This window comes from Triplophysa dalaica, chromosome 9 (genome assembly GCF_015846415.1).
Source record: "Triplophysa dalaica isolate WHDGS20190420 chromosome 9, ASM1584641v1, whole genome shotgun sequence".
Lineage (NCBI taxonomy): Eukaryota > Metazoa > Chordata > Actinopteri > Cypriniformes > Nemacheilidae > Triplophysa > Triplophysa dalaica.
The window spans coordinates 13,986,482-14,012,379 of NC_079550.1; the positions used below are offsets into that span (position 1 = coordinate 13,986,482).

A 25,898-nucleotide genomic window follows, 5' to 3' on the forward strand; every position below is an offset into this window, starting at 1 on the left:
ACACACTGGGTTTTAAATCATGAAACACAAGCAGAACATGAATTCATGAATTCATTTTGAAGTACATTCTTGGATTAAATCTGATGCAACAATATTTAAATAACAATGCACAGACATTTTTTCTGCTTGTGTTCCATTAATGGGGCTACTGCATTAAAAAAAGAGAGGAGTTTGGCAAATCTAAAAAGCAAATAAACAAACAATAAACAACTGAACAAAACATTGGTGTCATGTGGGTCAAGGTCAGTAAATCACAAAGGTCAAACCGAGCAATTATTTTTAACAACAAATCTATTTCGAGCAATTTACACCCATTGTTTGTCTCAACATATGGGCAGTGGATTTTATACCACACTGTAAGTTTTAAAGTGACCCGATAAACATCCAGGTGCTGTTTGCACCCCGATCGGTCCTTTGTCTAGTTCAGATATCTCTGTTTTTGAGGTTATCATGAGTTCATCGGGAGAAACTGGAAGTGAAAGACAATACCTCCCACTCAGTAAAGTTGGACTGCTATGACTTTGACCATTCTAATTAAAAAGCAACATCTAGTTCTGAAGTAATTTCAGAAGAAAGGCCGGGAAACAGATGTCTGTCAGTCAGCTGTTAGAGTAATTCAGGGACCGGGGATGGGGGGTGGTCAGGGGACAGGCTGTGACATGAAAAGGCTTCTATCAGGTGAATGCCCAGCTAAACACTACTTTCATCGTGACACTCAATAACAAACAGACGCCACAAAGTGATAGCAAAAGCAAACTGTGTTAATGTTACCATGATACCATGGGAATTTCTCTTTGAGTCAGTCGTAAGGTGTAATGTTTCTTACCATATATCAACAAGGTACAACTTGGGCACCAAGACTGGTAATACTACATGGAACATGATGAATAATAAAAAAAGGTATCACAAATGAAAACAAATGACTTTGTGCAGCTCATTGAATTTACATCTGTATTAAAAAAAATACAGAAATTTGGGAAAAACAGGAAAATAAAAAATGATGAAAGCATTTTTTATTTTACGTGTTAAACAAGCAGAACAGTGTCTGTAAGGAAAAATGAAAGTAAGGAAATTACATTCGAATTAAACTGAACCATTGGATGTGTGAAGTTTCAAATTAGATACTTTACTACTTCAAGGTAATTTCAAAATGTTTTTGTTTTAAAAGAAAGTGTCTTACAATAAACAATTAAATAAATAAAAAAACATTCACTTATTTAGCCCAGGGGCTTTCAAACTAAGGTTTGGAACCCGAACCGCAGTAAATTTTAAATTACCGTAGTAAATTACAAAAAGTATAAATAATGACAATTATAATGGTTTAAATATGCTACCATGAGGTAAGTATTTTACATTTCATTAATTCACTGACATAAATACTCGAAGAGAAGGAATGTGTAACGCTCAATATTTCCTTTTAAAAATATCTGGTGTGCCTTTAGATAGATGAGACCTGTAGGTGAGAATGAAATTTATCAGATGATTTATCAGATGCTTTTATTTAAAGTGACTTACAAATGAGAGAGCATTTAAATATTGTCGAAAGAGCTGTCAAAAACAGCCTAGTATAAAAAGCTATTATCAATTAGGAATATCAGAATTCAATAAATGTTTAATATTGGGTCACGTTTAAACGGCACATTGTTTCCAGTTTTAGATTCAACGTAGCTGTTTCGTCTTTGGTCTCAACTTCTACATTCTACGCCATCGGGTGTCGCTGCACGCACAGCCTATGATGGGTTTGACAACCGAACGCCGCTCAGGGTCCGATAAGATTCTGAAGTGTCTGATCCATTCTGACACGGAGAGAGAGGGAGAGAGAAGTGAGAAGGTTAAACGACAAGGGAAAACACGGAAGAAGCTGGTAACTGCGGGAAAAGTTTGCGCTAGAGAGGAATTTTGACTTTTGGGATCTTTGGACAAGGGAAACCCCGTAAAGGGAAACTCAAGAGCGGCAGGAGCATCAGACATGAATCTGAGGTGAGTTAAAAGGCAGCGTTGTGTGTTAATGCACGCGTTGCGCTCAATCGTGCGGGTACCTGTGGTTCAGGTGCGCTCATTGAGCGCGTGCCAGCACACTTATCTTCTGCATTATGATAACTGGCGCTCGTGCTTTAGGCATGTCTGGACAGCATGGCAACTTATACTTTTTAATTAGATATGTATTTTAATACAGCGTGGCAAGTGTCTTAATCTAAACAAAATCTCTCAAAGTTTTTACTCTCGAATATTACAAATGTTAGAACACATTTTGTAGGCCTGTTTAGCCTACTTACTTTTAAAGGGGGTTGGAAATAATAATAATAATTATTAGACAGTGAACCGCATCTACAATGGGAATGCATCACCAGGCCAGAGGATTTAAAATATGGGGTTTTACTTTTATTGAAAGAATATTGTTTTAAAATAAATAGGTAAATTCATAAAGTATGAAAGGCAAAACATTTCCAAGTGCACTACATTTTCTTTTGTGAACTTGTTGGGGGACAGAGTCTGTGCAACATGCAAAAAATTAGGCTGTTCTGACTAATAACAGAGACCTAATAAACGTCTGTGTACTCTGCGTCAAAGTGTGTGTGTGTAAAGACTTGTTATGGACTGTGTCGTAAAAGACGATGCATCAAACGCACCCATTAAAACAAACTGAATAACTAAAAAGGCGTTTTAGTTTAAACCATGAATCAAACCTTACGTTAAACAACAAAAAACGATTACAGATGATTAACTGTTTCCGTCAACTAACTGCATAAAATAAGATCAAAGAAATCCGTTTAATTTGTAATTGCTAAACACAAACTACTGATTTTTTTTTCATCTAAAAGTTCATCATAATTTGTGCATCACACTTTTTTTCACACATTTACAGACTCGATATACTTATCTTGAATAACATTATTTTTAACTTTATACGACACTTGAGTTCATCAAGGACACATTAGTCACACACATTCAGCATGTTCACAGTCACAATTCTACTCTTTGACGAAAGTGACGTTGCGATATACGATAAAACGCCTGTCCCTTTAAGACGAAGCCTCGATGTGTTGTGAAGTTCAAGTTGGGGTCACGCTAAGTTCCTGCCCTCGATTTTACCTTTTAGTTTTATTATAGACTGACATCACACGCGGCGCTAAAACACTCAGGCAGCCCAGAAGCCCCGTTATCATCTCCAGTCGCGTTATTGCATCGACGCACAAATAGTCAAGGAAATTACAAACACAAAAACAATCGAGGAAAACTGTTGCAGGAGTAAGCACGTATTTTAAAGGAGGAGTGAGCGAGCGAACGAACGAGAGAGATAGAAGAAAGAGAGAGAGAGAGTAAGAGGGAGGAGGGAGAGAAGTGGAGGGAGGGTGAACAAGAAGAAATTCATTGCAATTAATAATAAAAAAGAGTTGGCAGTCGTGCTCGGAAAACTGGCATGGTTTTTGGGAGGCTGGCAGTTCAAAGTTGAAACGTCAGAAATGACTCCAAAAGACTATTGAGATGATCATTAAGGGAGACTTAGATCGGATGGCAGCAGAGATCGGGCATCCAGGTAACGTTTGTTGCTCTTTACATTCGAACTTACATTTTAACTTTATGAACGATTGATTCTTAGAGTTATTAATAGTCTTAAACCGTAAAGAACAGCCACAAGTATATTTATTCTATTGTGTGTGACTTCAAATTCGAGAGCAATTATCTGAACATTGTAAAACTTTAAGAATAAAACGCAGTTGTTTGTCTTTTGGGTTTTGAGTTCTGTATTGTCTTCCGCGTTGACATTATAATTTTTTTTTACATGAAAATACATTTCCAGAGTTTTTAAGTTTACTCAGCGATTGTGAAACGTTATCTTTCACATAGCCATTGATGTAAGAATACGAAAGGGAAATTCATTATACATAGTTACAAACAAGTTTGTATTTAGCAGTATTAGTCCAAAAGGTTATGCCACCATAAAGGTATCGTCTTTAACATAGGCTACAGTTATATTCAATGTTTTATTGCGGTGGATTCTCTGTGTTTTCTTCATTAGTGATCGGACTTTCACTCCATCCTTCATTGAGAATTCATAATGTTTCACATGCAAGTTTGATATTAAAGTAAGAGAATAATTTGATTTGAATAAAAAGTTGAATGCCTTAGCACCTTGACGATGCATGCATTACAGTCAGATCTGTTATTCAACTACAAAAGTATTTTAAATGACATTCGCTGTTTAGTCTAAACAACATTTCCGGCCATGTTTATGAGACGGACAAGGCTGTCTGACAGATCAGCTCTCAATAATGAAATTTGTTAATAGAAACTAAAGTAGCTGTAATTGACTGGGATAAATCATTCAATATACACGTTTAAAAGAGCATCTTCTCTTTTTGTCGTTGATTTATAATAGACCTGAAAGGACGTTCTCAATAACTTTTACACCTTAATGTCTTACTAAACCTTCGTAAGGTGGTACTTAGAATCCAAGTATTTTTTTTCTGTGTTGATCTACTTTGCACGCTAAATAATTACTTACTTTAAAGATACTTAGCGTAGGAAGATAGCCTAAATCTACGAAATCAGTTATCTGAGATTGTACATATGATGTGGAATATTTTCATCTCGTCCTTGACATTTGAGGCCACATATAAGGGATAGTGAGATATCCTCCCAGTGGTACAGTATTTATGAATGAAGATTCAGAGCTCTCTGTGTGCTGATAGAGCGCGAGAGAGGGAGAAGCGCTGCGTATGGTTCCAGAGAAAATGATCTGTATGAGAAGAAGGTTAAGCGCATGATGCAGCTTTCCAAGCGTTTGCGTTCAAAGTATATATAAACATGGGCAACAGACCTCAGGTTTGATTTTAAACAACTCAATGCCTCTTAAACAGGATAATAGAGCTATCAGACGTTATTTGCTGCCAAGAACATTTGCGCGGTGTTTTAAACGCCCCTTTACTAAACTATCACGTCTTAGTTAATACTAAAACTAAATACTAACACTTTTATGTCTTTCAAAACACTTAAAACTGACATCAATTAAATTATATAAACAATACCGTTTTATCTTTTGATATCCTACACATTTGTTGAATGAATATGCAATGTTATTTATGATATAGGCCTAACTTAATTATACATTTCATTTTGCATTATATATTTATTCTATATATATCATTATAGTCAAATGTTAAAATGTTAGCTATTAATTCTGAAAATGGTCTCTCGTATGTGATATGCACTTATATGTCAGTTTACATATTTTAAGAAAATTCGCTTTACTAACTGATTGAGTGTTTATTTCTTAAAGGTACATTAGATTCACTGTAGGGGATAAATCTCAGAAGGAGGACGTTTTTGTGATAAAAAAGATGACAGACCCAGGGCGGGGGAGAGAGAGAGAGAGAGAGAGAGAGAGAGAGAGAGGAAGTCTTAAGAACACGAGCAGACCCCTGCCTCACCCCAAAACCAGCAAAATGACAACACAGACAAAACACAGGGCTAATGAATACCAAACCACCTAAAATATGACCCATGCACTGTCTTTAATCCAGTCCCTGCACCATACCAAATATAGCAAACAACCAAGGACTCTGTCGCAGGGCGACCATTTACTGCATTCAAAATAAGTGGCATTTTATAAGCAATATCTTTTTATTCTAATTATTAGTTCTGGCTATTAACTCTGTTTATTAGACGAACAAACTATATTGTGGGCACGAATACGACTTTTTAAGTAAGTGATTTCGGTTGATAACCCGTACATTATTTAAAAGACTCAATTAAAATATGGAAATGCTTTCAGCCTCAAATTGTGTATCATTTTCTGATTGAAATGTTCTGATTTGAAAATAAAGTGATTTTTAAAGACGCATAATCTGTATCCGCACGGTGAAGGGTTTGAGAGGATGCAAGTGTTTATGCGTAAAGTTCAAACAATCGTTTTAAAACACGATTTACTGCTGTCACCAGTTCCCTTTGAACCTGATGTCTTTTCTGACTGAATAACAACTGATGCATTTTGTGAGGTCACTTGTAAAATAACAATATTGTCAAAAAAGTATTTCTTTCTTTTCTTCTTTCTTTCTTTCTTTCTTTCTTTCTTTCTTTCTTTCTTTCTTTCTTTCTTTCTTTCTTTCTTTCTTTCTTCTTCTTTCTTTCTTTCTTTCCTGCACATTAACTTCCTTTCTATTTTGTTCATTTTGTAATTTTTGTGTGTTTTATATGTTCCTTCTATATTCACAGCAAAGCAGCAAATTTAGGACAGTGCGCGCGAAACGCTATAAATCATGCGCTTATACATAATGCTGCTCTCTCAAACTCTCACAGCTAATGGAAAGGACATGAACCAAAAATTGTTCTAAACCTTAAAATACACCTGTCTGACGTGTCCGTGGGCAGCAGGGGGAGGGGATAAAACGTTCACAACTTCAGCACGTTTTTTTATTAAGAAGTACTTTTAAAGACGCTGACGAGAGAGACGGGCTGTGAAGAAATGTTGCGGGTGCTATTTGTTTGCTTGAGTGGCTCCATTGTTAAGGTAACTTTGACTGCGACGGGCAATTAATATTATGTCATCTTTTTCATCGTTTCTGTGGTTTTAGCCAGTGCATGCGGGAACTGTGTGAAGATGTATCCTGTTTGTATAATTACGCAATTATATAATCATTTGAAAAACAATAAATGACGCGCTCGGAAATAAAACGGAACACATTTGTAAATTATGAAAATCACGAGACAGAACTCGTGCATTGAAGGCTGAAATAATGAGGGAATGTACAGGTGCTCTGCACCAGAAATGTCGTGTAGCTTACGGCATTATTTCCACTAAAAGGAAACGTTTATTTTTAATACAAAAAATACAATACAAATTTGCAAATGTTCTGCTTCTGTTTATCTCCATGTATGGTTTCTCTGTCTAACACACTGTGTGTAGTTTTAGTGGAGTGCCCACACTGACACGCGCCTGTACAGAGTTCAGCTCCATCTTTACATCAGACAGATGCACAGACATAGCCTACTACAGGCTTGGTAGGAAACAAATCAGCGATTTTATAGGCATCACATTTATCTTTTGATTGAAATTTTAATACGAACAACCAGAATAAATCACGTCATTACGTTTAAAATGTTTAAAAGTTTTTTTTATGGATGCCATAACGCAAAGTGTTAGGGTAGTATTAGGATGCTAGTTTAAAGGCTAATATACCTTAGGCCTACTTTACGACTACAAAGGACATTATTCATTTAAGAAGATTATTTTATACAATAAAATAAACTAGGAGAGGAAGAACTAATGTTGGGATGACTGCCTGCATTTATTTAGCTTCTGGTTTCACATCAAAAAATATATAATCCCATAGGGACCCTAATTAATTTAATCTCATATACAGACTGTCCTCATGGAACAGGGTTTAAACACTATATTCAAAAAATGTGTAAAGTTTACAGTATATGTTTACTTTGGGAAAAAAACTAAGCACCGTTGTTTAAATCTTTTTAAGATTTGTGATCTTTTTGAAATTATTTTATTTGTTAGTCACACTTCTATTAAGTAGCTACAGCACAGCAGCGTGTCCTTTCGTGATTTTGCTGCCTTTTTCGTCCCCTCTAGTTTATGTCTGCTGTTCATCACACTCACAAAACGTTCGGTCTGACTTTGTTTAAAACTCCACACACCACCTCTGGAATTCTTTATCAGGAAGACAGCAATATAAAAACATGTTTATACTGGCATTTTTCCTATGTCTTTTTCTTTCTTTTTTGTTAACGGCACTTTACTGTAGGCTTTAAACATGTGGGTTTGTATCTTGATAATGGCAAAACCACAGCGCTCTCACTCGTTCAACTATAGCTCAGTTTTATGGAGTCATACTGATGCTGCTTGTACTAAGGAAAAGCTGAATTGTTTGGAAATCGTCCTGAATAGCCTACCTGAAAGTCTACAAGATATCAAAGAGTAACAACAGATGTATATATTGGCTGAAGAAATTGCACATGAGCTTAAGTGCTTTTTTTATCTTCAGTCAAGTTTTACAAGACAATCTATCACTGCCAGCGGTGCCCTATTCATAAATAATGTGTGTTTTATACATTTCAAAACTCAGTAATTAAAAACAGATTACAATTGGCACAGCCTCTTGGCAGACGTTTTGATTCAAAGCTACTTTCAAGCATTCAAATTATATATTTTTTAGAATGTGTGTTCCCTTGAAACTGGGTAAATATCACTCTGTAAAGTTCAGATATATAGTATTTTACAGATCTTGGATTTTAAGCTTTTCCTTTAACGGTTTGATTTCTCTTCTGTTTCAGGTGGCGGTCTGAAGTCAATGCTGGATGCCATGGAAGTCCCAAGTCATGCTAGGCACCTCCTTTTGCAACTGAACACACAACGCACCAAGGGCTTTTTGTGTGATGTCATCATCGTGGTGCAGAATGCACTGTTCCGGGCTCACAAGAACATTCTGGCAGCCAGTAGCCTCTACCTTAAGTCTCTTGTTATTCACGATAACCTCATTAATCTGGACCATGAGATGGTCAGTCCAGGTGTCTTTCGGGTCATTCTTGACTATATCTACACGGGTCGGTTAAGCGAAGGTGACCCCACCTCCCCAACTGAGCCTAATATAGGGGCAGTGCTGGCTGCTGCAAGTTACCTGCAACTGCTAGATCTTGTGGCTCTATGCAAAAAGAAACTAAAGAGGAATGGGAAATACCATTTACGCCCTAACCCTGGGTTCTTACCATATAAATTAGGTTCCAGTGGGATGGGGGGAGGACGATTTCGAGTCTCTACTCCTGTTATTCAACCGACACCATTTGACGTCTTGCCTACCCTTCCGCTGCCCCGTCATGGAGGAGAGCTTTATGCCCCAGCTCTAGCACAGGGGCCTCCACCTTACCCCCCAACAAAAGCATCCTTGTCACCGCGGTCAGGTCTGCACTTACCCCCCACTGACGGTAACTGCTCATCCCTCTACTGCCTTGACCTGTCCAAAAAAAGTCCCAGTTCCCAATCTCAGCTTCCTTCCAGCCACCCACACTTGATCTCCTCCCTCCACCCAGATGAAGAGCCTGAAGGCGAGTTGGACCAAAGCACCAGCCCCTTGCTCAGCCCCAATGATGGCTCCCGTAAAATGGAGACAGCTCACCACAATGTGCCTTTAAACCCACATCCCTTTCCTCTGTCCAACCATCCCCTTGCACAACATCTTCCTCACCTGCACCGTTCTCAGGACCAGGAGCCTTACCCCTGCCCTCCCAGCCCTGAGCCCATGGACGATTCCAGAGAACAAAGTAGAGAACGGTCAAGCATCTACCGCTGGGTTAAGAACGAACCCTCTAATCCAGAGGATGAAGATGAGGAAGATGATGAGGAGGACAGTGGAGGAATGAATGGGCAGGATAAAGACAGACATCACATGAATCACCATAAAAACAGTGAGGAAAAGATGAACATGAGTGAGAGGGGCTTTGACAGAGGAACAGTTACTTGTGACGATGGAGAAGATGAGAATGGCACGGGCAGTGAGGAGACGGGAAGCAGTGAAGGGCGTTCGTCTCCTACTGGTGCCGGTGGAAGATATCACATGCCATATGAGCCAGAGAGTTTCGGAGATAACCTATACGTGTGCATCCCCTGTGACAAAGGCTTCCCCAGCTCGGAGCAGCTCAATGCTCACGTTGAGACTCATACAGAGGAAGAGCTTAACAATGGAGGTGAGCTGGACAACAGCAGTGGCAAACCTGCCAATTCCCATGGACCTACAAGCTCAAACAGCTCAAGTGGTCTGCACAGCCCATTCCTTGACAGCAAAGCAGTGCAAAACCATCATCCTATTGGCCTTGGGGAGATCATACGACCATATCGCTGTTCATCCTGTGACAAGTCCTATAAAGATCCCGCCACACTGCGACAACACGAGAAGACCCACTGGCTGACACGCCCGTACCCTTGTAGCATCTGCGGCAAGAAGTTCACCCAGCGTGGTACCATGACGCGCCACATGCGGAGCCACTTGGGCCTGAAACCCTTTGCGTGTGATGCCTGCGGTATGCGCTTCACACGGCAATACCGCCTTACAGAGCACATGCGCATCCACTCCGGAGAGAAGCCTTATGAATGCCAGGTGTGTGGAGGCAAGTTTGCTCAGCAGCGTAATCTCATCAGTCACATGAAGATGCACAGCAGCGGAGGGGCCGGCGGAGGACTCACCCCTGATGGCAAGTTGAAGATAGACTTCTCCGAAGGCATTTATCCCTTGAGCAAGTACACGGCTGAGCATTTGGGTCTGAAGCAGGAGAAACCCTCAGATCTTCTTATAGCCTCTCAGCATCTGCTGGCTGACGCCAAAGTCATTGAGAGCCTCTACCCACTGTCAAAGCTGGCGGCTGAACACCTCGGCCTCACCCACAGCAAGATGGACATACTGAATCAGTCACTTCCACCCCCACACCAGCAGCTCCCAGCAGAGACCCGCACGATCGATCGCTACTCTCCCAGCTAGAGGGAGAACCACTAAATAAATCTTCCAAAGAGACATCACTGTATACCATTCACAGTATTCAACTCACACCTCATCTTCATTTGAACCTGCACCTCAGATCGGAGGCCGGAAAGTGTTGGCCATAAAATGCACACAAACTGTGTCTGACTTCTAAACGTGCCTTTTGCAGATTCCGCAGTAAATGCATTTCTTCTTTCTGAAAGGAGAAGACTGCTTTATTTATAATCTTTTCTGACGGCGGACACTCAGCCGATGCAGTATTTATATAAAAGCAACTTCTTTTTTGTTCAATCACCGAGCCAAAAAACCAATTGAAAACCAAAAAGAGATTGTTTTTATTTATTTTTCGTTTTTTTTTCGTTTTGAATGTTGGAAAAGCCAAAGAGAAAATGTTACAGAAGAGTGTTGCAATCGTAGTACCCTAAACTTGTGTACTAAGTATTTACTAAGTGGTGTATATAAAATGACAAAGCACATATGAACAATATTCAGGGCTACTGTCCAGATCGCAGAAGGATGTCTGCCAAATCAAAACAAAACAAAGCCAAATCTTGGGGATTTTCATAGTAATTGGAGGACTTTTTATAGACTATTTTTGGAGTACTGGATCACCTGTATCTGATTTTCCAACTTTGTGAATGGCCCAGTTTTTCCATACTAAAAGGGAGCAACTTTCAGAAGAGAGTGTTTGTTCCAGGATTTAGGTAAAGTGCTCTAAGCTTTTCTCTGCATTGATGTAGTTATCCCCTTCAACACAGAGTCTACAGAGAGTGTCATTTCATTTTTTGGACCTTCTGGTGTATGGTCTTGCTTTTTAGTGCTTTTATGTTTCCTTTTCTTTCCTCCAACTCTCTTTTACTTCACAGACCCAAAAGTGCCTTTAACTTGTCATTGAAAAAGTAGCAAGTGCTGCCCTGTGATCTCACAACTGGAATATATTTGAGCATATTCCGATCATGATATAATGTATCCACGTGTTTCGCTCCATCTGGTGTGACAGACCAAACAAGGGTGTTGCTTTGAAAATGGAGTAATATTTACAACGGAACAATAGAACCCAAATGTTTTCAATGAACCACAGCGTCTACGCAACGCTTTTAGATAAATGTTTAACTATAACAGTGACACCACTTTTGCTACAAATTCAGTGTATATTCAGTGTGAACAAACTGTCACGCATTTGCAAATGATGGATTTAGCCACACCTTTAAGAGCTTTCTCTGTCAATTGTGCGCAAGGGTCTCCTCACCCCTATTATGGTGCAGTTAATTTCAGGCTAATGTGACGGTTTTAACCCGGCAGGGCCCCACACGCGCACACGTAAATCCGCTAATGTGACAACCATCTGAACATGAGGAGCAGATCTTGCCCTCTCTTTCTCTGATACTGTGAGCACTACTAGCAGCAGCTGGTCCATCAGGCTAAGCCCTGTGAAATTTCACATTTTCGAAGGCTTTTCGCGCTCGTCTGTCCCACTGATGTGAGATTTTATGCCAGCTGACAAGGCCTTGTGATCTGACGCTGCCTGAACATACACCCTAATCCCTCAGATACTGCACTAAATATGCCATAAAGTAAAATAATCTGCAAATCTAAACAATCATCAATCTGTCAATGCTATCAAGCAACAGAACGCACAGCAGCCTGTTAGGTGTTAGGGTCACAGCCACGCTTGTTTCCTTTTTGTAGTATTAAAATGAATTTTGCCTCTAAATAAATCACGTTTTACTGCAGATGTAAATGCATATGATGTGATAAAACACATTTTATAGCAGTGTTCCAAAAACCATGTTGATGGTCTTTTCTCTCAGACTTAATTTTCTGGTTGTACGATTTGTACAATTACAACCTCAGTGGGTGAATGTGAAGATTAAACCATGAATGCACTGTGAAAGACACATTTGAAAGCTTTAGAGCTTGGTCAAAATTGAACACATTGTGATGGGTGTTTGGAACACATTACTGAGGCTTTGTAGCATGTCACTAATCAAAGTTTTTCTTTTTTAATCTATTTAACTATTAAACAAAAGTCAACAAGGTCAAATTGGTGCTTAACTCAGGACTGAGCCCCTATGTCAGTGGGCACAAAGCTTTGGCAATAGTTTGGCACACAAAATACTCTCTTTCTCATACAAAAGAAATGTATAGCCTACAGCAAAACTTAAGCACACTCTTTAGGGAGGGATTGTAATGAATTTAAACCTGTGGTTGTTTAAAAATGCTAAAAATGTTATATTGTTTTCTGAAATGATTTTTTTTAAACTTACCTGTTTGTTGGTTTGTTTCTGAATAGCCTATGCAACTGTCTGTCTATTTTTACATTACCAAAAATACTGTTATGTAATTCAATGGTAATTTAATTACCATAAAAGGCAAATTGATAAATTAAAATGATTTTCATGATTTCTACAAGATTTTTCTCTGTATACTTGAAGGTACTTTAAGCAGCACAGTTTAAAACTCACACATGCACCAAGAGAAATGCCAGATAGCAAGTTAGTTTACTGTTAATGTTATGCTGTATAAGAAATGTTGTATGTTTATCAATAATTCGCTACAATGATAAACACTTGGCTGAGTGGGTAAGGAGGAAGCATATTTTCTGAAGTTGATTGACCCATTTGTTCTGGGCGGGCCAGCAGAAACTTTATCTGACCTCTTTGCTGAGAGGCAGGATTAGACTCCCAGTGAGGTTTTGTATACATGTACTTTTTAAACCACGCGCATTAAACCAGCTTGTTTGGGGCGAGACAGATGCTGAAATTTCCCAACACTCTTAAGTGGATAGCGGAGATCCAGAAATTCCTCTCAACTTAATTTTGCAAAACACATGAAAACAGTCTGGGCACAGCGGTTTGTTTGTATCCAAATGAACCCCAGAACATAAACGAAATACAAATCTTCTGACTCGAGGGAGAGAACAATATTACAGCTATCATAACAGTTAAAACTTTGACCACATACATATTAATACGCACTGAAGAGATGCGACAGCCCGTTTGAAGTGAATTTTGGTGGTGGGAAAAAAATATCACACCCCTCCACTTTCCTCACCATTCATATCTTACTCTCATCGAAATCTATCTTTCTATTTCCTTTGACAGACAAAACTAGAAAAAAAGCATTAAGTGAGCAAGAAATTTCATAGTCCCTATGCAATTCACACTGTTCTGAGGAGGTAAGGTTGGGAGGGGTGTGAGTAATGTCTTTGATTGTGGATGAATAAAGTAAATAGAAGATGTGAAAGTGCATCTCTTAAAGGAGAATAGTTCAGCTTCAAAATAAAAATTCTGTCATCATTTACTCAGCCTGTTGTAATTTAAAAAACTGTATGATTTTTTCTTCTGCAAAACACAAAATAAGATATTGAACAATAGTGGTAACCAAAAACTGTTGTTCCCTTTTGACTTCTATTGTATGGACACAAAATCAATGCAATTAAATGGGGACCAATGGTTTTCTGTTACATTCTTCAAATTATCTACTTTTGTCTTCTGCAGAAGAAAGCCGTTCAGGTCTAAAATGACATGAGGGCATGTAAATAATTTTCATTTTGAAGGTAAACTATCCCTTTTATTTTAAAAGTTTGCCTGCAGTAGCAGAAAGCAAGATGTTATCTATGAGATGTAATCTATGATGGAAGATGCCAAAAGCAAGATAAAAAGAGAGCAAAACAATTAGTTGAGTGGACTGAAGCTATTGTATTTCTATGGAAAAGACACCAAACCTCCATCCCATTTAGATATACTGTAGAGTGCTGCGCATGTACTCCTCCATTAAGCTACTTAGCAATCTTTCCCTCCATTCTTTAAAGTGAGGTGGTATTTGACAGAGTCTTTAACCCACTGGTCACCCCGCTTATCCTCATCACAGGCCGAGCAAAGAGAAACAAAACTTGAGACGTAGTTTAAAAAATGTGGAACACTATACTGACCATGCTTCATAAATGTGTCCAAGGGAAATATTCCTCTCGGTCTCAGGAAACCCTCTCATTCTGAGCAGAAAACCAAAACTTAACCAGAGCTGGTCATAAACTTTATAGGGAACAAATTTACTCCAGTAAGTGCTCACAGAACATTTAAACAGGAAAATTGAAAGCGCCTCGCTACATCATTCAGAATAAAGAGCTACTATTGAGGCTGAACCTCAGGTCTGATAACAGTCAGATGGGGAAGTTAGTGGCATATATTTGAAGTGTTGATTTTGTGCACGTCTTATGAAACTGCAGAGATAATCTTTGCAGGATCAAAAGCCTAGAGCTTCTTAGAACTGAATTGTCGATAAACCGGCCTCTCTTCCTTCATACAGCAGGCGTGATCGACTTACAGTTTCTGTATGCGTTTCACAATTCTTACCCCCATCTAGATTTGATATAAATTGTTGATCTTGACTCATTTAAAACAGTCTGCACTGAGTCATCTGGGGCCATGTGGAATCTTCCATCAATGTCAGCGGCATGGCCCACAATGCACCTGTCCATCCATCTGGCTTGTGTTGTCTGAGCTCAGCTGGGGGAGAGAGAAGAAATTGTGTTACACTTCAAGAATCTATTCCTGATCATATCTAAGTCCCAACAGGTTTAAAAAATGGCAAATCATTTTTTTGTCTTGTTTAAACATACTTCAACCATTAAAAACCCAATTGCCAACATTTCATTGGATTAACCACAAGCAAACAAACTAAACAACCCATACACTAGAAAGCAAGTTTTATTTAACAAATTTGTGTTGTTTAAAGGTTAGTATACTTTCACTGGAAAACCAGAAATGCTCTGCATAATGTATATCAAGGGTGGGCACATTCATCTGTTTCACATCAAGCATTATTGTGGATTCTCATTCGAATCCGTATTTTATTCACTTTAACAACACCTGCCTTCTCAATGGTCCGTGCCACTCCTTCACTCTTCCCACTCAATCTCCTCCCTTCATTCACAAGACCTTCTTTCTAATCACATTTTAACAATCACTCTGAGAACATCTAGATGCTCTGTGTCCCCCAGCACCCTCTCCTAAAGCCTGACCCGCATCACATGCCCACACCTCTCATGTAGAGGCTTCCAGCTGTTCTTCATGCTGTAGAAGACAGTTGTCTAAATGTTTACGTGAATAACTACTTTCTTCTACTTCACGCCCCGATCGAGTTCCTGAGTGAGCATAAAGGCATGTGTTCATATTCTTCATGGGGCAAGATCAGCTATATAAACAAATGATGGATCTATTATGTCCAGCTTTATAAAAAGTATGCCTAAGATTGCAGAAAGAGCTAAATCTTTGTGATTAAAGATGCTTGAGGATGTAAAAGGGAAATGCTCATTTCGTACATGTCAGTAACACTGCAAAATTGTCACTTTTGGTTGACCAGATGTGAATCTGTAAGTGAGACCCAAAGCTACACGGGAGACAAGATTGATATTAATGACACATCATTTTGTTTCTCAGTCAGTTCGTCATCCTGTGAAATAGATTTTACAGCAGTGTGTCTTCTTGCACATGTCAATAAATACAGCAAGTAGAGAAAGTATTTTGGTAGAGTTCTCTTTTGGGAAAAAGATGAACATATTCAAGTTGCTCACCTGAATTTTTTATGATGCAGCTAAATTACTATGGAAGGCTTACTAGTTGGGCTAGTTAAAAAGCATCACATCAAAATGGAAAAAAGCACACTGTATATTCTGGTAAAAATATTTTATTATATTAGCGTATTGCAAAATTAATGTTTGTTTATATAATATATCGCTGCTGTCGTTCTGAAACCTCCATATTTTGTGGTTTTATTTTTTTGCCATAAATAATTATTAATAGTCACCCTTTATGTAAAAAAATATAATAAAAAATAATTTAAAAAGTGCTTGACAACTTTGAAAACACTGTATTTAATCATTTAAAAAGTACAGTGTTTCTTCCATTTGCAAAAAAGTGTGAATTTGGACATTTTGGAAGGACAGCAACTATATTCTTGTGTGGTGTGTATAATTCTGGGTATATAAACAAGCATGTATATACTTAAGAAATATGTATAATATCTATTTATACATAATGTAAATTATATTTGAATATAAATGTATATATATATATATATATATATTTATGTCAATATTTCTTTATATTTTCACACGTGTGCTTTTATGTACATCTATACATGCCACACGCATATATTATATAAAAACAAATATTTATTTTGGAATCGATTAAACACGAGTAATCGATTTAAAAGCACTAAAACAAAGCAGTTTTTTTCATGTTATGTTTAAATTATCTTTTAAAAGTGTCATTGAGTGGATGCATAATAGTGTCTCAAGACCACATTTCTATTTTAAAGCTAACGGCCTGAGTATCAGGATAGTTTTACCAGGGCCTAAAATTATCACCTCATCTAACTGTGACAGGAACAGGCCGTCTTTGTGCTGGCACAAAGATACGGTCGCTACCAATGTCTTCTTCGCCATGTTTAGCTTGGCCGAGCCGTACCCCATCCAGAGCCGAGACCAGATGAGCCGATTACACGGAGTCAGCAGGCTGCATATAAAAGTAAAGGCCGCACTGCGCAGTCTGATGAAACTGATCTGTGTTTGTATTTGTGGAACTCATCCATGAGAAGACATGCCTGAAAATTCTGTACGGTTTAACCGAACACGTAAACAACAGAAAAGCAAGTCGGCCGCTGGTAGTCATGCATGACCACACAGACACACGCTCGCAGCTGATTGGCAGACAGCTCCGTCATTGCTCTCTGTTCCAGATTAGGTCAGATTTAATTAGGCTGTCCCTGCTGCTTTTGGAGTGTCGCTTTGAGTTTAAAAAGTCATTATTAAAACACAGGCAGCCTTACCGATGCTAACAAGAGGCCAGAACATCTCGGAGATGGCTTGAAGGTCCTCACACACACACGCTCACACATACGCGCATGTTACTCTTGTATGAAAAATGTTAAGTATGTAGTGTGATGAGGAACAAAAGAGGGGTGATGTCGTGGCACATAAGCAAAAAGAAAAGCCGCTAGTACATAAACCAGACACCAACCAAAGGCCCCAAACAATTGTAGGCATTTAACAAAAAAACTGCGTGAACAGAGAAAAAAGAGGTAAAGGCACAAACTCATTCAACCACCCAGAGCACTGTGAATGTTCCCATTACCCTGCGGCCAAGCAACACACCAGCATGTCTGTTTTGATTTCAGCGATCACCATTACTTCTTGTTCTGAACCTATTTCAAATATAACACAATTTAATATGCCACTTTCAAGTGCTTTCTTGGAAGATTTATGTGAGCAAAAAAAGGCGCAGTACAAACACATTTGAGCAGTGTTTATTTAAAGCGTGTTGTCAATTGTTTCTGTCCAGTTCTATTTTGTTTGCTTTTACTGAAATGAATGTATTTATTGCATGTCATATGTTTTTCATTGTATAAATTTATACTCTGGGGTATTAATATTGTGTTTTTTAATTCCAATATCTAGATGAATGACTTTGATTAGGCTTTTAATTGTTTTAAAAGCCAATGTGAAAATGACATTTTTCCACCTATTATTTTAATCACCTCGGCAATAAATAACTTAAAAAGTATGAGCTGTATTTATGTATTTACTGTGGGAGAGTTATTAATTTGAAACATTGTGGCAATATAATTAACCACATTATTATCTGCAGTTCTGTTAATATTCTTTTGGGTCAACAGACTGTTTTTGTACTGATGATGAAACATTTGTGCTGAGAATAAAGGTGGGTCGGATACTCCCATCTGGACTTGAGTTTCTAAACAGCTAAACTGAGTTCAGAAAAAATTCTGAATGAAAGTCATAACTTAAACAAGGTCCACATTAAACACTCTTCATATCATTCAGACACTGTCAGCCGGGGTTCACGCAAATACTCTCCCATCACGTATCTGAGGATACCTTGAAACCAGCGATCTCTCAATCACTTGCTTACTCCAGCGTCTCCCGATTAACGTTTCGACATCGCTGGAGAAAATATTTCCTGGAAATATCAGCAACATAATCACATCCAGCGCACTGCCACGTGTGGCTTATTGAGATGCTGGGGAAAAAATATAACGGAGTCCAATTTTGAGATCTGTAATGAAGTCAGTAAAAGTTTATAATAACAAGTAGGGGCAGACTGAAAGAGAGCTTCCAGGAGTTTCAACAGAATAAACGTAACTATCCAACAGCTCCTCGGAACTATGGACCGTGACTCCATCTGTTTCATGTCTGCAGCCAAGACTATGAACTTTAAGGGTTTCGACGTGTTAAGGCAAATTGAAATGAGTCCTGAGTTTTATTCTGTATTCTGATGAATTCAATATGATAGTGACCTCTGAAACACACTGATATCATTCATGTAACCGGCAAAATGTTGACACTTACATTTACATTAAATGCAGATGTGTTTTTGATTTTACGCCGTAGTTTTGATAACTCTCATGTACCACGAAATGTAAGGGATGGGCATGATTTCCTAAAGTCATTCCCCACAGTAAACCTGAATTAGTTGACTTCACTAGAAATTTGTGTCACTTGTTTAAACTTTTTTGTTTTTGCACAAACTGAACGGATTAAGTTGTACCAACACAATCTTGATTGAATGCAGTAGTGAAACCATATTTGTAATAAGTATTTAGTAAAAATCTTAAGCTAACATACCTCAAAATCATGCCTTCACCAAAAATATTTTTGACACTGATCTGATGATATTCGATTGATGAATTAAACTTGTTTCCATTATGACACGGAGTATAATTAATGAAAATCATGATGGCTGCCGATCACATTTTGTACAAAGATTTTAAGTACTATGAACTAAATGTTAATTGGACATTGTTGGTTTAAGATTAATAAAATAGATTTTCTTCACATCATTACGAGTAACGTAAATCATGATTGCATATATACATAAAGACAAATTTAGGATTTACAGTTCCACTACCATGCATTATTTTATACATTTATTTTTCTGTCACACACTACTTATACACTATTTTAATATGTGTTTTAGGTTTGTTACTTCACGCTTACAATAAATACATTTACTGTATAATTGTATTGAATTTGTGTTATTGGACAGACGATTTCAGAATTTATATTACACTTCATATTAAAAAGAAAAAAATGTTTAAATGTCGCTTTTTATAATTACAGACATTTATTTTAGTATAGTTTATGTTTATTTTGTTTTTGCGTAATACTGCTTTCTAACATTCTGTTTTTGTATTGCTACAATAACCAAATCGTAATAGCTCTCAGATGAAATGGCGGTTTCACAAGGCGAGTGTCCATGTGAATCATTGACTGTTTGGTGTCGATAAAATGTTGAGTGTGCCGCTCGGCTGATCATAGTGCCAGGCTGGAATCTCTGGCAATTTGCCCCTGCCCCCCTCGGCTGGGTGTCATCCAACCCAAATGCCAGGGGTCTGCGGTGTCTGGTGTCATGTAATGAGTGGTACCTATGCCCATGTCAGATAATGTCATAGGGCACAAAGTTCTCTCATGTTTGTATCAAAACATGCAGTCTACTAGAGCAGCAATAATTACAAGAAAAAAGGCTAACAGCACATTATATTACATAGACATGACTGAACAGATGACTTCCTAATGTCTCAAATATGTCGCATAGACAGCAATGAGGTTAAATGGAGATCTCACTGAGACCTGTTTCTGTTTTTTTTTCACTGATGAAGAGAGCTCAGCATAGAACATGAAACTATTGGCCACATCTCTATTCAAACATTTCTGAGACCAATTATGACAAATATGCTATCCACATAAATTTTGTTCCTTTACTCTTTATCATCATCCCGAAAAATGGCACGAGGAACATCTGAGACAAATGTAATAAGCCTGAGCTTTGAAAGAGCAGCCACTGAATTTTTGAGTAACTTGGTATTGTAAGAAAGGTGTATGACACACAATATTGAGGGTAAAGGGCACGTATTGTACTGATGGAATCACATCTCACACAGCAAGAACTCAGGCTGAACAAACTCTGCCAGCACAGCGTGCTCTAAGAAACAGCTCAATGATGCTGGCAGGCAGAGACAGGGTGTGAACATATCAGAGATCTCGGCCATCTCTCTGGCAGGGTGGATTGCTCTTGCCCGATATGACCGTGTGTTGCCATTTTGACAGTTCTGCTGAATGCGGAATGAATTGCAAAGCAGAGTTGACACACTTTTGGTTCTGCATATCCTCTGCCCCAAATCGCTTGGAATCAAGATGGAGAAAAAGAATTAGACCCAGTGGCTTTTCACTTGTTTGACCAACCTTATAATCCACCTTAAACCGAACAAAACAAATTAAGACAATTTTTAACTGCGAATGAGCAGCACATAACATTAGAATGAAGCTAAAACAATGTGAACATTTGTGCTTCTGTCACGAATCCGTCAAAAATCTGTGATCCTTTTCTAAAAACATATGAAAACACTGTTATTAGTAAGATATATATTTAACCCCACTATCAGGGTTATATCTGGCAAAATGTAAATGCTTGCAGACAAATGCAAAATGAGGAAAAACTTCAGACGGTCTGTGCAAGCATTAATCCCAGCACTAAAAATCCTCTCTCTATTGGCAAAGCGATTCCTCACTTCTCTCTCCCCGATCCTCTTTTCTTCTAAGTTTTCACAGTGTGCTTTTCCTCCCTATGAATTGGGAAATTCAACTCTTTATGTTTTCATTAGAAAAACAACCTCACAGTCTCTGATTGTAATGTTTTAGTGGTGGTCTCTGCTGCCAGTGTGCTGTTAGCCAAGTGTTTCATACCAGCAGCCTGTGCCACGATGAGGAACACAGAGAGGAACGGAAGATAAAATGAACAGTAAACAGAAGACAAGGGAACGTAGAGATACAATGGATAGAGAAAATGGGTTTAAATGCTAATGGTTGCTAATGTTGATCTGGCTTAAAGGGACAGTTCACCCAAAAATGAAGGTAAAAACAAAAAAAGATATTTCAAAGAATATTGGTAACCAACACTGGTCCCCATTGACTTCGATTGTATGGACACAAAACATTTCTCGAAATATCTTCTTTTGTGCTTTACAGATGAAAGAGTCATATACTGGTTTTGAGTGACATGAATGTGAAAAAATGTTTGTGTGAACTATTCCTTTAAGCTGGTTGGTATTGATGTGCTAAATTTCATAAGATAATTTTATACTTCTTTTATAATAAATATGCACCTGAATTATGAACTCATTCCTATTAAGAAAATCAAACAGTGTATCTACCTCAAAACACAACTGTATAAAAACAAAAGGGTGTCTAGAAATACTAGAAACTTGAAATGTATCTTAAAGGGACCAGTACGTGCTGAGGATTTAAACAACTGTAACAGATTTACGCTTTAACTTTGTAACAGAAACATCACGCTGGATAACAAATGACGGGAAGGTTTGCAGGTGCACAGTTATAAACATCCATGTGCCACAGTTATAAAACCTTTATATGCCAGATATGGAAACATGCATGTGTGCGTATTTGTATATTTGTGTTTATATGTGTAAAGGGTGGGTGTGGGTACGTGAGAGTAGATGGTGGTGATGAGGGTGTCAACTTTTAGTGCCACTTCCTGTCTTATGATTGACACAGATCTGTGGGTACCTACTAAAACAGAACCACCCATCCTGTGACATTACTAGAGGAGCTGTCAAAACAAAACAACTGTGAGAGGCCAGCCTTTCTGAATACTTACACAAACACTTCCCAAAAACGTTCATAAAAACACATTGACCATCACGCATGCACATTTATGTAATATAAAATATCCAGTTTTGAACATCAATTGTTTTATACAGAAGCAACATTTGTCTCACACTCAAACGCACACACACACACACGTACGTCTGATTTAATATCTCCGTGGGGACAGTCCATAGGCGTAACGATTTTTATACTGTACAAACTGTATTTTCACCCTACCCCCTTAACATAAAGATCATAGAAAACTTTTAGGATTTTTAGATTTTCAAAAAATATTGTTCTGTACGATAAAAAAAATATTTTGCCCATGGGACCTCAATTTTGGTCCCCACCATGACACAAGTCCCCATGACTTGGTGTGAATTCAGGTGTAGGGATATGAAAACAAGGCCACACACATACGCAAACAGAGGCTTGAGAAAAAGAGAATAATAGATAATGTTTATGCACTGGGATGGTGCAACAGCATTACGATGAACTGCTTGAGGTCTAAGATGCATTGAACTCAGATTGTACAAGTCCAGACTGTGGTGTACTGAGAGGCCTGAGGCCAGTAAGACAGGGGAACCCCTGCTTGAGAAAACACGAGTATACACTCACACACTTAAAGAAGCACCCTCAGATCTCTACTGCCATACTGCTTGTGCCTGAGGGGAACGAGACTACCATTGCGCTATTGAAAACAGTTACACACCTAGTTAATGGGAAAGTGTGTTTCTTCATAAACTATGTTCTCCTTTCCCAAGCTTAAAATGCTAATTTTGTGTAGGTTTGCTCTGTCTTTACATGAACAAAATAAGCAGAATAGAAAATGAGTTCATGAATAGATTTGTTGGTTTATTTCTATGATTAAAAGTGTGAACACTGTCACATATGAAAGGTCATAAGTGAGGTTGGGTCTAAACAGGCTCCTAAATTGCTGGGGACCTTCAGAAAAGCACTGGGTTCAGGTGTCCAGTGACCTCATGGTGTTTGGGGTAACAGAGCCAGTGCAAACCTCCCCACTGTCAAGACAGAAGTGACGAGGAGGCCAAGAAGAAGGGACAGCTTACACATCGCTTTACATGTATCTGTGCTGAAAGGTGTTGTTGTGTCTGCAAAGGAATGTGTGAAAGCGTATTACATCTTTAACCAACGTTGCTACACATGCAAATACACACAAAAAACTTTTTTTTAAGGGTACAGGACGTGATAGAATGTATGCCTTGTTAAAAAAAAACATAGAATGGTGTTAAGAAGCTATTTTAAACTAAAATAATATGTTCCAGGATTTTGAATTTTTTTCAAGAATCATTACCAAGCAATAATACAATAAGTCTGAGCAAATAACATTGGTCATGTTAGCTATAATCCATGACATATCAGATTTAGTTGCTTCTGTTGAGACACACAGAATGCCCTTTGGAATACAAGGATCATTAATTTTGGGAATAAACTTGTCAGCCAGCTTAAAGATCAGGTATGATGCTATGAAATGCACTTTGACTTCTTTACACTGTTGGAAGTGCTGGCTTCTCATGCTTAACATGGTCAACTTGTTAAAAAATGACATTTTGTCATTTTGTGAGTCATTTTGTTCAGGGCATTTCAGTGATGGATGTTATTTAAACGGTGGATATAATGCTGGATTTGGAGCTCGTTTGAAACTGATAGATAGTGCGGTCCCACTAAATACTCTTCGAAGATACGACGCATGCAATACTACTGTATAGACACTCAATATTAATATGAGATTGGCAGAAACTATCTGTGATGCACAATCTTTAAACGAAAATTCATCTCAAAATCAAAATTCTGTTCTTTTTTTACTCACCCACACGACAATCAACATGGTTTAAGACCTCCAAGAGTCTTTGGAACACAACTAAAGACATTTTAAGTGACATCGAAGAGATTTCCAGGCCTCCTCATAGACATCATGGTAATAGATGTTGTCAAGGTCCAGAAAAGTACTAAAGACACCGTTAAATTGGTCCATCCACTCAAAGTGGCTCAATTGAATTGTTTTTGAAAGCGACAAGAATTTATGTGCAAAAATCAAACCAAAACAACAACTTTAATCAATGTATTCTTCTCTGTCTTGTCTACGGGGCACGTTCACGAGAGCACTTCGACGCATGCGCATTCAGTTGGGCAATAAAGTGTAAGTCTACCTCAATATCGAAATCATCAGACATTTTGCGAAGATCAGCTTGTATAGAGTGTGCGCCTGCTTGTAATCACAGTGTTGCGCTTCTGGGTTGTCTCCCAGAACGCCGGCATCATCAGAACAAAGATGTTTTTTTATTTCTGGGTAAACAGTCTGATAAATGCATCATGAACTAACATGAACAATTGTATTTACATTTAATAACATTGGATTAATACATGCTGAAAGCTATATTGGTCATTGTTTGTTCATTTTAGTTGACTCATTTATTAATGTCAAAGGGGTCATATGACACGGCCTAAAACAAATTTTACCGTTTGTTTTAGATGGAATCAGTATACATGATTTAAGGTTAAAAAATGCTGTAAGCTCCATATACCGTATATCTCTTCCTTGTCTTGCCTCTCTGAAATGAGAAGATTTTTCTCATCGCTCATCGCTCATCGCTCTGAAAAGTGAGGTGTGCTATGATGGGCCAGTTAACCAGTGCATAGTGATTGGTCGAATACTGCAAGGGTGTGAAGGAAATTGAACCCTCTTACCATATTTGGAACATCAGGTTCCAAAGCAATTGTACTGACAGGTACGCCCACCTTACTTGAGTAAACATTCGGGCGGTCTTAGTCAAATCTTACCACAAACTGACGTAGATTTGTGGGGGTGTTGTTACACAAGGCGTTTCAGGCAGGTCTGGATGAGCATTCACTTTTAGATCGAAATCATCTTTTGTTCCGACACTTTTAGTTTTGCTATTTTATGTGTCTAATACATGCATCAGCAAAGACACAAAAACACTTATTCGCACATTATGACCCCTTTAACCAACACAACCTTTTTGTCAAGTGTTACAAAAAACCACATAAAATATATATTTCTTTACTTTTGGTCTTCAAAAGAAATTTTGCCTTACTTTATACATGCTCATACCCGAGTCCAATCATGAGATTCATGCTATTTCACCAAGATCTGAGAAAGACGGGTGCGGCGCTGAAACGTCTCATGGAGGGGTGTGATTTTCGATTACGCATATTTGAGCTGTAAATCTCAACTATATGAGTAATTTAAAGACTTGTTGATTTCAGAATGCACGTTTCAGCACTGTGATTACACAATCATACACTTCAAGAACATGTGTCTGTGTGAACATGTATCAAAGAAGGAGGACAGGGAGTGGAAGAGCGATACGAGCGTGTGTGGTGGAAAAGGAGATTAGCTCTCCCATTAGAAATACTAACTGCCCTGTGTTTGGGTGTATGGTAAACACTCAGAGTAAAAGAATGATGATCAGTAAAAACTCTTCCTCATTGGCCTAATAACATGTTAAACGTGAACCACTTTTTTTTAATTCGGCCTTACACCTCACTAGCAAAATCAAGGTTGTGGGGTTGATTTCCAATTTAACAGTATTGATAAATCACATAAATGCATTGAAAGGCACTTTGATCTGCTAAATGCAAAAGTATGCGGCGTGGCATGAAACATAGTATTATGCACTAATATTTATACAGTATACATCATTTTCAGTCTTAACCACCCACCAAAAAGGAGTTGTTCTAATCTCATGCCC

At 38.2% G+C, this 25,898-nt stretch overlaps 1 protein-coding gene across 2 annotated transcripts; it reads left to right on the forward strand.

The window, feature by feature from the left end:
• Positions 1 to 1,822: 1,822 nt before the first annotated feature.
• Positions 1,823 to 12,886, forward strand: hic1 (hypermethylated in cancer 1). Of its 2 annotated transcripts, none has more exons than XM_056756613.1 (2): positions 1,823 to 1,980; positions 8,287 to 12,886. In XM_056756613.1, the coding sequence occupies exon 2, from the start codon at positions 8,304 to 8,306 to the stop codon at positions 10,479 to 10,481; it is 2,178 nt and encodes a 725-aa protein (XP_056612591.1). In that variant the 5' UTR covers positions 1,823 to 1,980; positions 8,287 to 8,303; the 3' UTR covers positions 10,482 to 12,886. The 2 variants fall into 2 exon arrangements, with proteins under 2 accessions (XP_056612591.1, XP_056612590.1); XM_056756612.1 differs by lacking the exon at positions 1,823 to 1,980 and adding an exon at positions 3,133 to 3,538.
• Positions 12,887 to 25,898: the final 13,012 nt, after the last annotated feature.

Excerpts from the sequence above, each read along its gene's own strand:
- hic1 (XM_056756612.1), top strand. The coding sequence starts at position 3,487 with ATGATCATTAAGGGAGACTTAGATCGGATGGCAGCAGAGATCGGGCAT. Across the intron at positions 3,539-8,286 it reads AGCAGAGATCGGGCATCCAG|GTGGCGGTCTGAAGTCAATG; the intron begins GTAACGTTTGTT and ends CTTCTGTTTCAG.